This window comes from Mus pahari, chromosome 17 (genome assembly GCF_900095145.1).
Source record: "Mus pahari chromosome 17, PAHARI_EIJ_v1.1, whole genome shotgun sequence".
Taxonomy (NCBI): domain Eukaryota; kingdom Metazoa; phylum Chordata; class Mammalia; order Rodentia; family Muridae; genus Mus; species Mus pahari.
In genome coordinates, this window is record NC_034606.1 from 48,546,642 (window position 1) to 48,560,794 (window position 14,153).

General features: G+C 50.0%; 1 protein-coding gene across 2 annotated transcripts in view; it reads right to left on the reverse strand.

The window, feature by feature from the left end:
- Ttll1 (tubulin tyrosine ligase like 1) overlaps positions 1-14,153 on the reverse strand; it is a 26,574-nt gene that overhangs the window by 5,695 nt on the left and 6,726 nt on the right. For both annotated transcript variants that reach the window (XM_029548099.1, XM_021216810.2), the window contains 6 exons: positions 12,713-12,921; positions 10,719-10,899; positions 7,873-8,007; positions 7,036-7,144; positions 5,587-5,730; positions 1,929-2,015 (listed from right to left, as the gene is read on the reverse strand). In XM_029548099.1, coding sequence (XP_029403959.1) covers positions 1,929-2,015; positions 5,587-5,730; positions 7,036-7,144; positions 7,873-8,007; positions 10,719-10,899; positions 12,713-12,921 — 865 coding nt within the window. The remainder of the gene's footprint in view (positions 1-1,928; positions 2,016-5,586; positions 5,731-7,035; positions 7,145-7,872; positions 8,008-10,718; positions 10,900-12,712; positions 12,922-14,153) is intronic.

Here is a 14,153-nt window from a genome sequence, read left to right on the forward strand (position 1 = left end):
TGTGTGTGTGTGTGTGTGTGTGTGAGAGAGAGAGAGAGAGAGAGAGAGAGAGAGAGAGAGAGAGAGAGAGAGAATAGCTACAATTAGGATCTTAGTTCATCAAGGAAAGTGTGGCTGCCATTAAAGTCACTGTGTTTAAGATACAGGAAGCCACCACCTCTAACTATGGCACCCTGGGAGGCCAATGCAGGAGGATCATGAGTTCAAGACCAGTTCTCAAAAGAAAGGAAGGAAGAGAGGGAGGGTGGAGGGAGGTAAATATTACATCTCCCTCCACGCCCCGACTCCAGCAGCGTCAGCAGGTTACCATTATGGAGGTGCTTGCTCTTGATGAGTTGTTGACCACGAACTCCACACTGAGGCTTCGCTGACGTTCCCTGTGGGGGCTGTGTTCCACTCTGTGCTCTTACAAGAATCTTAGGCCTCCTGGCTTGTGTGACTGAAGGGCCCGACCTGTGTGCCTCCAAATGGACCGTTGAGAGGGCAGGTGTCCAGAGTGACAGACACCCAGGATGGAGGTTCGGGCATGCTCAGGCCATCTCCCATCCTTGGCTTGTTGAGGGACCAGAGGTTCCTTGTCAGTGGCCTCAGACAAGGGCACCGATGCCCACCTCTCTAAAAGGCCATGACAGTTGATCTCCATCAACCTGTTGGGATTTGCAGTGACCCAAGAGCCTCCACAGTGTCAGGTGACCTTCCGCAATCCGTATGAAGGTGTCTCTGTATTTTCAGTTGTGGATTCTGTACCTCAGAGAGCTGAGCGCTGGCAGGATCAGGGTTCTGTCATTTCTAGGCCCATCCACCAGGCTTTCTACTTTGTAAATGTTTTCCTTCCTCGCCTGCCTAAAGGCAAGCTGAGTGATGTAGCAGGTGTTGTCTTGCTGCTGATTGGTTGTAATAGATGGGGCAGGAAGTGAGAGGGTGGGACTTCCAGGCAGAGAGTGATGCAGGGGAGAAAAGCTGACAGCAGAAGGGGAGGGAACAGACCTAACTGGAGCAGGACAGGGAGGTAAAGAACTAGTACTAGTACTAGTCTTTACTAGTAGGTAAAGAACAGGTGGCGGGTTGCAGGTAGGAATAGTCAGTTAAGTTCAAACAGTAGCTGGGAGGGCTGGAGAGATGGCTCAGTGGTTAAGAGCACTGACTGCTCTTCCAGAGGTCCTGAGTTCAATTCCCAGCAACCACATGGTGGCTCACAAACCATCTATAACAGAATCTGACCCCCTCTTCTGGTGTGCCTGAAGACATCTACAGTGTATTCACATACATAAAATAAGTAAATAAATCTTTTTTTTTTTTTTTTTTCAGAAAAATGGCAGCTGGGAGGCGACCCCAGCAAAAGGCCTAAGCTTTAAACTACAAGTAGCAGTTGTGTCATTATTTAAATTGCTAGTGGGATCCTAGACAGTCCAGCGGTACCTCAGGGTAACTCTGGGAATGTTTCCAGAGCAGTCTAACTTAGGAGGGAAGAGGCACCCGGAACATGGGTAACATCATCCCACAGGCTGGGGCACTGAGCTCAAGGAAGAAAGAAGCCTGTGGAGGATCAGTATCTGCCTCGCTCTGCTTCAGCTCTGACAGATGTGTGCAGCTGCCTCACACGCACACACACACCAGTAAGGATTGTAGCCTCAAACCCAATAAAGCCTCCTTCCCTGGAGCTGGTTTTGTTTTGTTTTTTTTTGGGGGGGGAGGTCAGGTATTTGATCAGTTTTGAGAAATAACGATGTGGCTGTGGCCAGGGAAAAGCCCTGCCATATGGTGTATGTATATCTTATCGTTTCTAGATTGGCCACCACTATACCCTCTCTGCTTCAAAGGGCGGGCGGACCCACTTCCAAATCATGCCTTAACACATGCGGGAGAGCAGTGAGAATGTCCTCTACTCCCGTGGCACTGCTGGCCAGGGTGTCAGGGCTGTGCGTTACCTCGATCAGCCAGGGCTTCAGCTTGTCATCGATGATGATGTCATAGCCGTAGCATTCAAAGCAGTGTTTGTCGTTGTTCATCACTGGCTGCGGAGTGACCAATAGGTTATAGAACCACATCCTCCGAGACCAGAGGGACCCTTCCACACTGTGGGCTTCCTGTCACACACCCAAGCGTGCACACACACGCTCGCGCACACACACATATACACACATGCACACATACACATGCACACACGTGAACATACATACAAACTCACATGCATGCACATACACACACACTCACACACATACACATATATACACATGCACACAATCAAACACACACATGTGCACACACATATATACATACACACACATGCACACACACATATATACACACACATGCAAACACACACATACACAAACACACACACACAGTGCATGCATATACACACATTTGCACACACACACACACACACACACACACACACACACACACCCTGTGCCTCCCAGCCCTGTGTAACCAGGTTCAAACTAGATTATAAGCCAATAAGAAGAGTAAGCCTATTTCTTTTCCATTTTTGGATTTCCCTTTTAATTTCCAATTCACCTAAATATACCCTCAATAACCTTGCCCTGTGTGCTGAACAAGTGGCAGGTGTTGGGTGTCGGAGAGATAGCTTAGCTGTTAAGAGCACTTCCTGCTCTTGTGCATGCACTCATGTGCATGCCCACAGGCAGACACAGACACCTATGCATAGTTCAAACTAAACAAAAACACCTGCCGTCTTCAAAAGCTTGGGAATCATGACCCAAAGAATCTAAGAGTGGATGCCAGACTGCAGAGGGCCAGGAGAAAAGGCCCTTCTGTGAGGCAGCTGTGCACAAGGTGGCCCTTCTCAAGGAGGAAGATGGGTGTAACCTGGGAATTTTCCATCTCTCACATTTTCCACGGTGACCCAGCACTATCCCAGGTCCCACATAAGTGGGTGGGTCTGTCAAGGGCCAGCCAGCTCAGTAGCCGGCTGGCTAGTCCACACTGCCCTCGGATGTAAATGTACCTTTTATTTACCAGATGTAATTGTCATCTCAGAGGTTTACTGCTGAATAAACTCACTCTTTCTAGCTCTTTCTGAACTCTGGCTGGCTGGTTCAACTCAGCTGTTCTGGCTCAAATAGCTCTCCCAAGCTGATTCAGATTGGCTTCTCTCTGGTTCTGACTGAATTGTTCTGCTTGGAAAGACTGCCTCTGAACTCCAGGAACTGAACTGCTCTGACTCAACTGCTCTGCTCCTGAGCTCGATTGCATTCAACTGAATTGCACTGATCTGATCTGAATTGAACTGAACTGAACTCCTCTGAACTGAACTGAATCACAAACGAACAAACTCCCCTTGGCTCGGCCGCACTCATTGCACTGCACTGACTCCTGGATGACTCACTCACGGCACTGCTCTTACACAGCTTCTCTTTCCTGAGTCACTCTTGTGAGCGTTGGGTGTATGCAAGGGGAGGTCCTGACACATAATGTCCAGTTCCCTAATTGGCTCTAGATTTGTCAATAAAGAAGGCCGGGAGTCAATTGCTGGGCTGAAGGTACAGGCGGGACTTCCCGGGGTCTCAAGAGGAAGAGGAGACGAGGGAAGAAGGAGAGAGGAGGTGTTTCTGCCATGCTTTGGAGGAGGAAGGGTGCTGCTATCATGTAAGGCCTCAGGGAGAGCTAGGGCCTGGGGCTTCCCATATGGGTGGGTCGCCAAAGATGTTTGGCAAGGACTAGGTGGAACAAACCCCTAAGATTAGTGCAGGAGGAGAAATGGAGATAATAAATTGGCAAGGACATGCCTTTCCAGGCGGGAGGTAGCTGTGCCTAGCAAGCAAGTTCTAAAGTCATAAAACTGTGTGTCTTTTATCTGAGGATTCAAGGGTCTCGGGAGTGGGCTGGTAATGCTACCCCTCCTGGAGCAAAGGCCGGTAGAAAAAGAAGCCTGCTGAGGACTGGTTGTGACCGATCCCAGGAGCAAAGCTGGGTGGAACAAAAGGGAGCCGGGAGGAGCTGGTAGTGTGGTAGCTCCTTGACGAGGCGGGAGTGTGTTTTTCAAAAATGACACGCAGCAGGTGTACCCTATCCCTGACTCATTCTGTCCAAAACTTCTCTGATTCGTCACTTTGTCTGCCCCTCAGTTAGACACCACTTTCAAACACAGCTGCTTCTTTTTACAAACTAATTTTACCTTAAAGGTATGAACTGAAAGGCTTGTCTGCATCCCAGCTGGATCACACCGACCTAGGGCTTTGGATGTGATCCCTTGACAGGGCCAGTCAGATTGCTGGATTAAAATCCCTCTGCACCCAGAGGGAGAACTGAGGAACTCTGGGTCCTGCACGTGACCTCAGCAGTGGCTGGCTTCCTGTTCCTGCCGGTAGGGGGGGATGGGAGACAAGGAGACTGGTTTTGGGTCAGGAGCCTTTTCCGCTGGGGTCAAAATCCCCCATTTTCTTGTGAGTTATGTGGGGAAACAAAGACGCCCCAGAGACACCATCTGCCAAGTGCCACCTAAAAACAGGGAGGGACTGACACAGCAATACTCATTCCTACCTATCGCTCAAAATTAGCAGAGCACCTGCCTAAAAACTGCAAACGAGGGAGCAAATCAAAGACCAGGAGGCAATTTTCAACCTTAGCCAGCCGTGACGCAGCAATATTAAGCTGCCTGAAACGAACACTGCTGGGACCCCCTCTCCCCCACCAGGGTTGGATGCCGCTCATGCCAAAAACCCATCAAGGAGGGCAGATTGGTGGTAGAGAGGCAGAGGCAGGCAGATCTCTGTGAGCTCCAGACCACCCTGGTCTACACAACATACTCCAGGCCATCCTGGTCTACACAGAGCACTCCTGGACAGCCAGGTCTAATATAATAAGCTCCAGGCCAACCGCAGCTACCCAGTGAGACCGTGTCTCAGAGTAAGGAAGAAAGGAGTGAAAAAGAATGTCCCCACAAAATTAACTAAGCAGGGCTTACAGGGGCTTCAGAGACTGAAGCAGCAATCACAAAGCCTGCATGGGTCTGTACTAGGCCCTCTACGAATATGGCATGGCTGTTACCTTGGTGTTTTCGTGGGCCTCCCAACAGCGAGAGTGGGGGTGTCTCTGACTCTCACGTGCTCTTGGGACCCCTCTCCTGGGCTGCCTCGTCTAGCTCTGATATGAGGGTTTGTGCTTAATCTTTCTGTATCTTGTTATGCTCTGTTAAGTAGATATCCCTGGGAGACCTGCTCTTTTCTGAAGGGAAACAGAGGAGCGGCCGACCTGGGGGAGAGGGGAGATGGGGTGGGTGCTTGAAGGAGCTGTGGAAGGGGAAAGGGAAGCCAGGATGGATCGTATGAGAGAATGAAAAAGAGGGAGATGACATCACTGGAACTCTGCCTCCTGCAAAGGCATTAAGGTCCGTGGCCCTATCAGAGGCTGACCACGCCCACCTGGGCAGTGCTGCCCCAGAAACCTGCTCCAATCCCTTCCCAAAACTGTCTCAGCCCCTGGCTGATGCATGGGTAAGGATGAGACTAGAAGCACTCTGAGCTATGGAAGACTTTCTGAGAATGGCTGGTTAGCCCAGGGCTTCCCATTGGGCTTCCAGGGCCCGCCTGCCCTGCCCCACCCCACCCCTCCGTCACTCACCGCCACGGCCTTGAGAGACTGCACGATGATCCAGTGGATTTCATCAAACAGCTTGGTAGTCACCTCTCGGCCTCGGGTGCTCTCCAGGTAGAGACGCAGGTTGTTGACAGTCCACTTGCCACCGTGGATGTGGTTGTAGTCCTCCTGGCGAGGGAGGGCACATGGCCTTCAGGACACCGCCTGGAGGAACCCCACCACTCTCCCTCAAGTGCCTCCTGGGTATGAACAGAGGGGATCCCTGCCCAGGGGCATCTGTGCCATCCACTACATTGTTACATACTTCCACTGGTCTCATAAGCAGCGGTGCACACTCAGCCCACACTGCAGAGTGCCACCCGGACGCTCACTTCTTCCCTCCCCAGAAGCTGCTCTAGGCAAATGCTTTTGGTCCCGGTGTTATCACAGCAGAGGTAACCCTGACTAAAATGTGTATGCTAATATTTCTAGCACTTGAGAAGCTGAGACAGGAGGATAGCCTGATCTACTTAGCAAGATTGAATTTCAAATAAATAAATAAATACAAAGACAGCTGGGTATTGGAGTAACTCTGGAGGCAGAGGCAGGCAGATCTCTGTGAGTTCCAGGCCAGCCTGGTCTACACACACAGCAAGTTCCATGACAGACAAGGTAAGACTTTATGGAAAAATAAGACAAAATAAACAACCCACCTCAAAAAAAGTGGGGGAGGGGCTGGAGAGATGGCTCAGTAGTTAAGAGCACTGACTGCTCTTCCAGAGGTCCTGAGTTTAATTCCCAGCAACCACATGGTGGCTCACAACCATCTGTAATGAGATCTGACACCTTCTTCTGGTGCATCTGAAAACAGCTACAGTGTACTTAGATATAAATAAATAGATCTTTATAAAAAATAATGATAACAGCAACAATAAATAGGAGTTTAGATGGTCTTGGTTGGTACCACTCTGTAACTCTAGCTGTTCAGACATCAAGGCCTGGCTGGGCTACAGCATGAGTCCAAGGTAGGCACAAGTAGCTTAGTCAGGTACCGTCTCAAAACAGAAAGCAAGAAGAGGCCCAGAGGCTGGGCGTGCAGGTCAGTGGTAGAGGGTTTATCCAACATGCACCAGGCCCTAAGTATACCAACCAAGAGAGAGAGCAAGTTTGTCAGGATGTCATCCATCTCAGCGAGTGCCCCTTTTACCAAAACCGAAAAGCACTGAGCTGACTTCTCCACAGAAGCAGAGAGCCAGGGCTTGAACCCACACTCTTGTTTCTTTAAGCAAAACCGCCTCTCCCACCCTGAGTAGGTAATTTAGATAATGCGCCTGGGACAGCCACCTCTGCTACTCTGAGTCGCTTCTGGACCTCTGGCCACTGGGTCGTGGGATGGCTCTCCCAGAACTCGCCTGGTCCCCTCTTGCAAATAAACATGAGAGAGAATCCCACGAGGCCAGGCGACCTCCTGACGCACAGAGAGGGGACACTCACCCCGTGCTTCTGGATGGCCACGTTGGTAAGGTGGACAAACATGTTGTCGAGCTCACTGGTGCTCGGGGTGTACTTCACTGTGCAGAAGCGGCAGAACCCAAGCTTGTACCTGGAAGGGAAGGCGCGCTGCGAGGGCAAAGCAAATCCACCCGCTGCTGGGCAGCAGGGGGCGCGCATCTTTAATCCCAGCACCCAGGTGTGGGAGGTGGGGCAGAGGCAGGCAGATAGATCACTGGGTGTGAGGCCAGCCTGGTCTACAGAGCGAGTTCTAGGAGAGTCAGGGCTACACAGAGAAACCCTGTCTCAAAACAAAAAAAACAAAAACAAAACTAAATAAATAAAAAATAAAAGAAAAACTGAAAATACACCAGTCGGGCTAAAGAGATGGCTCAGTGGTTATGAGCACTGACTGCTCTTCCAGAGGTCATGAGTTCAAATCCCAGCAACCACATGGTGGCTCCCAACCATCTGTAATGAGATGGGATGTTCTCTTCTGGGGTGTCTCAGTCCACTCAACAGAAGGGTGGATGTTAGCTTGCAATGCTCTGGGTTTCACTAAGTAGCTCAGGTTAACCTTGGACTCTCAACCTTCTCATCTTTATTTCCTGAGTGTTGGGATTACAGGTGTGCACACCACACCCCACTTGCTTCACATGTCCAGAAGAGTGGTCCTCTTATTTGTAAGCTGTCTAGTAGCGTCTAGGCCAACTGCTCTTTCACAGAAGCCACCCGTCTGATACCCGCCCAGAGCCAGGCGCTGTGAATCCCCCGTGTTGCTGAGTCATTAATGACACTATTATGACGTGAGCCCCCACGGAAGCAGAGTGTGAGCCTTACATGTAGCAGCGCAGCGGGCGGTATGTGGACACCAGGACATACAGACGAAGGTCAAACTTCCTTCCACCGATGAGCAACGGATTATTGATGTAGACGGAGATCACGTACGCTTCTTTTGTGGACTGAGACACAAACCTACGGACATCAGAGAAAGTCACAATTAGATTGTAAAAGACAATGGGATTAAAGGCACAGCTTGGGAAGGAAAGAGGTGACAGCTTGCTGGCTGCTCTGATGGCTAGTCTCCTCCTTAAATTATTAATTGTATAGGTGTTTTGTCTGGATGTATGTCTGGTCACCACACGCAGGCAGTGCCCCTAGAGGAACTGGACAGTTGTAAATTACCCTGCAGCTGAGAATCCAACCTGGTCCTCTAGAAAAGCAGCCAGTGTTCCTCCTTTTAAATTTTATTTGTTTTTTTTTTTTATTTTATTTTACACACATTGGTGTTTTGCCGGCATGTATGTCTGTGAGGGTGTCAGATCTTGGGAGTTACAGACCATTGTGAGCTGCCATATGGGTACTGGGATTTGAACCCAGGTCCTCTGTATGAATAGTCAATTGCTCTTAACTATTGAGCCATCTCTCCAGTCCCCTGTTAGCTTTAATTAAATTCACACAATCTAGAGTCATCTGGGGAAAGTCTCACTGAGGCACTCTCTACATTGGGTTGACCTGTGGGCACAGCTGTGGGGAACGTCTTTTTGTCTGTACACTGTGTGCAGGCAGCGCCCACGGAGGTCAGAAGAGGTATTAGATGCCCTGGAACTAGTTATTTGCACACAGTTGTTAGCTGGATTGGTTCTGGGGACTGAATCCAGGTCCTCTGCAAGAAAGGCAAATGCTCTTAACCACTGAGTCATCTCTCCAGCCCGCTATGGGGGAAAATCTCAATTATGTGAAAAGACGGCCTACTGTGAGCAGTACCATTCCCTACACCAGGGATCCTGAAGAAAGCTATTGAACACAAGTAAGCAGGAGGGCATGTGCATATTAATCCTCTCTGTTCTTGACTGTGGGTGTGATGGAGATAAATGTTTCAGGTACCTGCCTCCTTCACATCCCTGTGGTGGGATGTAACCCAGAACTGAGAATTAAAATCAACCCTTTCTTTTAGGAGTTGTTTTATCACAGCAATGGAAATCAAACTAAGACAGCCACTGAAATCAGACATCCGTACACAGCTGGGGGCAGTGATGGACTCCTTGTCACTCACCCAGAGGAGCTGAGAACCATCACAGGAAAAACCCTGCAGAGCAACACCAGTCACGGATGCCACTGCCGGGACACACCAGCAATCAGGGTGGCCCTCAGTAGGTGGGTGGGTAAACTACTTATTCGGTGACAGAAAGAAGTGAGTGAATAGCCAGGCGGTGGTGGCGCACTCCTTTAATCCCAGCACTTGGGTGGCAGAGGCAGGAGGATTTCTGAGTTCGAGGCCAGCCTGGTCTACAGAGTGAGTTCCAGGACAGCCAGGGCTACACAGAGAAACCTGTCTCGAAAAAACCAAAAAAAAAAAAAAGTGAGTGAATAAGCCAGATGACACAGTGTAGGCCAAGTACTTAGGGAGGCCCTTAAAAATCACACAGCTAAATGACAGCAGGCAACCTAAAAAGGCCCCACTGTGTGATACTAGCCAGATGACATTCTGAAAAGGGGAACGGTAGGCAGGTGGTAAGAAGACCAGCTGTTACTAGAGGTTGGACCAAAAGCACATAGGACATCGTCCCAGTGAAAGTGCTTTGGGTGAGTTTGTGGGGGTGGAAAAAACGTCCAAGTCACAGAGTGAGCAAACCTGATATGGACGATAAACCGTGTGTGGGGGCATACGCACACATGCAAATCATAAAAAGTAAAGAAAAAAACAAAAGAATTTGTTGATAAGGGTGCCATTTAATTGGTAACATCACTGTTTTTTTTCTTTTTTTTAAGAATTATTCATTTATTTAATGTCTATGACTACACTGTCATTGTCTTCAGACACCAGAAAAGGGCATCAGATTCCCATTACAGATGGTTGTGAGCCACCATGTGGTTGCTGGGAATTGAACTCAGGACCTCTGGAAGGGCAGTCAGTGCTCTTAACCACTGAGCCATCTCCCCAGCCTGCCCTGCCTCTCTCAGAGTGGGACTGGGGTTGGCAAGGGAGCCATGAGGGGCTATCTCAGCTAGAAGCCATGCAAGGAGTTACAGGACAGCCCCTGGGAACCCAGCCAAGAAGGATCCTGGGACAGGACCAAGTATAACTGGATGGAAACGCTCTACACAAGAAGCTCTATACTATGGGCACTCCTGAGGGTAAGTCATCACTTCTGTGAAAGGATCACACCAAGGCCTCGCTCCAGGTGCTGCCAATCGGCTAAGGACTCTTCAGAGGCAGAAGGGAGCTGCTAACACAGGGAGAACTAGACTCCACCTGCCCACCAACCTATGGTCCGCACCGGTGCCTCCCCTGCCCCCAACCCCCGCAGGCCACTCCCACTCTCCCCAGGCTTCATTCACCCTGGTGACCATTCTATCAGGTGTTGCCAGTGTTCTCAGATCCCTCACACACAGAATGAGAGGCCCCCCAGCTCGGAAGCAGGTGCCTCGCTGCCACAAGCAGTTTGGGAACCCAATGGCCTGCTAAGCCACGGCTCACGACTTGTACCGCATGCCCCGTGGCTTACCGCGGGGAAATCGGCCGTTAATTAGGTTAATTATATGTCTTCAGCCACAAGAGCCCTGCCAGGGTGCCACAGAACGAGTATACGGCTGGAAAAGCGGGCCACGGGACTGCAGGATGCAGCTAACCGGCACCTCGCATGCAGTTCAAGGGGAGTGGGGGTGGGGTGTTCTCAACTCACGAGGATGTCTTGCTGTCCCGGGACCACTTTTTGATCTGCGAAAGCTTATTGATGAGGAAGATGCCCTTTCCCTGGGCTTTGCCGCATGGCTTCATGATCCAGGTGCTGGATGGGCTCTTCCGGAACTCTTCCACAAACAGGTTGTAGTCGGCAGGGAGCATGTAGGTGACGGGGACAAAGTCTGAAGTAAAGACACACCCACTGCCGTAAGTGGCTGCCCACCTGGGGTCCGGGGGCAGGAAAACATCACCATGGTCCAGGGTTCATCAGTACACCATCCCCTCAACCCTGAACATACGCCACAGGGCTCCTGCTATCCTATCCCTGTGTGTACTAAGAAGGGACCCTGTTGAGCTCTGTGCACAGAACTCTGCCAATATACATCACCTAAATCCCGAGAGTAAGCTGCCTGCTAGGCAGCTATCAGTCCCACTTAGCAGATGGGGAAACTGAGGCCAGAGCAGTTGGTGATAAGATTCTGTCCAGGACCTGGAGAGATGACTCAGGAATTAAGAACACTTGGCTTCCCTTGCTTGGGACCCAGTTTCTAGTCCCAGCACCCACACTGCAGCTCACAACTATCTGACTCCAGTTCCAGGTGACCCAATGCCACCCTCTTCTGGTATACCTGGGTAGGACAAAACAGCCATACACACAAAATTAAAAAAAAAAAAAAAGTTTTCCCTTCTGATCTGGTTCCGGATCCTGAACTACCAAGCACATTGTGTTGATCCCTAGGTTGATCCCTGAGTGTGGCTCAAGAGAGTGATGGCACTGGGCACACCTTTGTCCATTCTACGTTTCTCTCTCAACCACTCCATAGGACCAGAGACTCAGAGTCTGAACCAAGCTCAGCCCTGCCTGCCCACCTAAAGACATCAGAGGCAAAGCAGACGGCCACAGAACCTGCCCCAACCCACTAACCCAGCAAAGTCAGCCCCCGCCCCTCAGAGCTCCTGAAATGATAACTCAACGTGCTGGTTGGCTTTTGTCAATGCGACACAAACCTAGACGTGCCTGGGAAGAACAAATCTTAAGAAAATGCCTGGGGCTGGAGAGATGGCTCAGCGGTTAAGAGCACTGACTGCTCTTCCAGAGGACAGGAGTTCAATTCCCAGCATCCACATGGTGGCCCACAGCCATCTGTAATGGGATCCGATGCCCTCTTCTGGTGTGTCTGAACACAGCTACGGTGTAATCATATAAATAAAATAAATAAAAAATTCCTTTAAAAAAGAAAATGCCACATGCCTCAAAGAAAAGGAAGCAGTGGTGCACTCGGGAGGCAGAGGCAGGCGAATTTCTGAGTTCGAGTCCAGCCTGGTCTAGAGTAAGTTCCAGGACAGCTAAGGCTACACAGAGAAACCCTGTCTCGAAAAAGAAAAAAAAAAAAAAAAAAGAAAGAAAGAAAGAAAGAAAGAAAGAAAGAAAGAAAGAAAGAAAATGAGAAAATGCCTCTATCAGATTGGCCAGGGGGAAGTTTGTAGGGCGTTTTCTTAATGATTGACATGAGGACACGCCCACCATGGGCGGTGCCATTCCTCAGCAGGTGGTCCTGAATCTATAAGAAAGCAGGCAGAAACTCAGCATTTGAGAGGCAGAGGTGGGCAGATCTCGATGAGTTCGAAGCCAGCCAAGTCTATATAGTGAGTTCTAGAATAGCCTGGGCCACACAAAGAAACCCTTTCTCGAGGAGGAAAAAAAAAAAGCAGGCTGAGGAATCGACAGAAAGTGAGCCAGTAAATGGCGCTCCTCCATGGCCTCTGCTACAGCTCCTGCCTTGAGTTCCTGCCCTGACATCCCTCAGTGACGGTGTGTGACCCAAGAGTTGTAAGCTGAAATATACTGTTTCTTTCCTAGGATGCTTCTGGCCATGATTTCTATCGCAGAAATAGAAACTATTTCTCACCCACTAGGACACCCAGCTCTGACTTAGGACCCGGGGCCCGGTGGGGTGGGGTGGGGTGGGGTGGCCCGGGCAGGAAGGCACCAACCCAGATAGAGGTATTTTCCATTCTCGTCTTTCTCCGCCAGGGGACTTCCTTCCTTCTCCAGCTCCTTCCTGTATCTCTTAATGTTCTTCACCATCAGGTCCTTGCGGGTCAGCTCGTAGTGGTTGGGGAAATGGTTGACGATCTGGTCGTCTGACAGCCGGTACCCAGTTTCTACACTGAACACGTTGCGAATGGTCTGCACGCTCATCCTGAAACAGAGGCACAGAAGGGACGGGGGCTCGGAGCCACGTCTGAGCACGCACCGGTTCACGACCCTGGAACTGGGGTTTCAGGTAGTTGTGAGGAGCAGACATCTGGGTGCTGGGACACCAACCCAGGTTCTCTGGAAGAGCTCTTAATGGCTGGGTCATCATTGCAACCCCCTGTCAGGCTGACTGTTAACACAGCTGACAGACAAGGCTGGGCAGTCCCTCTCAGAAGCTACCGACGTACCCAAAGTTAGAAAAAGCATCTAAAAGTGGATGTGCCTTTGTCCCACATAAAATGAGTTTCTTCTGATCTTATAGTGAAGTCACTGTCCCCATCAACCTCAGGGTCCCATCATCACTGAGGAACAGGGCAGATATACAAAGGAAGGAAGGAAGGGTGGCTGACAGCGGTGAGGGAACTTCTGAAGAGCGAAAGGCAGCCTGCCACAGGCCTCCCTCTGGCCTCCTCAAAGCTGCCCCACCCCACAGAGCAAGCTTAAATAACTGTCCAGGCTACCTACTCCATGATGACCAAAATGGAGGGCCTTTAAAAATGTCCTATCATGGAAAAGTTCGCCACACAGAACCATTGAATCTCAGGGCTTGGCTTTCCTAGATGACAACCTGGGACCTGACCCCACCTCTCTCCCCATAGTTTGGGCTTCTTTGTAAGAAATTCCCAGACAGGGTTTCCCTTTGTCCAAAAATATTTCCACGTAACATTCTCTAGCAGTCAAGGGCTGCTCTTTCTTTAATTTTTAAAATGTTTAAGTGTATTTGTATATTTGTGCACATGGAGGTATGTGGGCACTCCTGTGAAAACCACAAGGGCCTGGGTTCGGGTCCTCAGCGCCGAGATAAAAGCCAGGTGTGGCAGAACACATCTGTAAGCTAGCACCAAGGCGGCAGAGAGAAGTGGGTTCCTGCAGTGTGCTGAATAGTTCAGACAGTCTGAATCCACGACCTCCAGCTTCAGGGAGAGACTCTGCCTCAAAAGCCAAGATGGAGAGTGATAGAGAAAGACACCGCATATTAAATTATGGCTGCCACATGCACTCATACAGACATATGGAAACCAGAACACAGATACACATGAACACACACAAACACACACACACACACACCACCACCACCACCACCACCACCAGGTAACACGGTGTATGCCTTTAATTCCAGCAGCTGCATAGTGAGACCCTGTCTTCCAAAAAAAAAAAAAAAAACAACAAAACAAG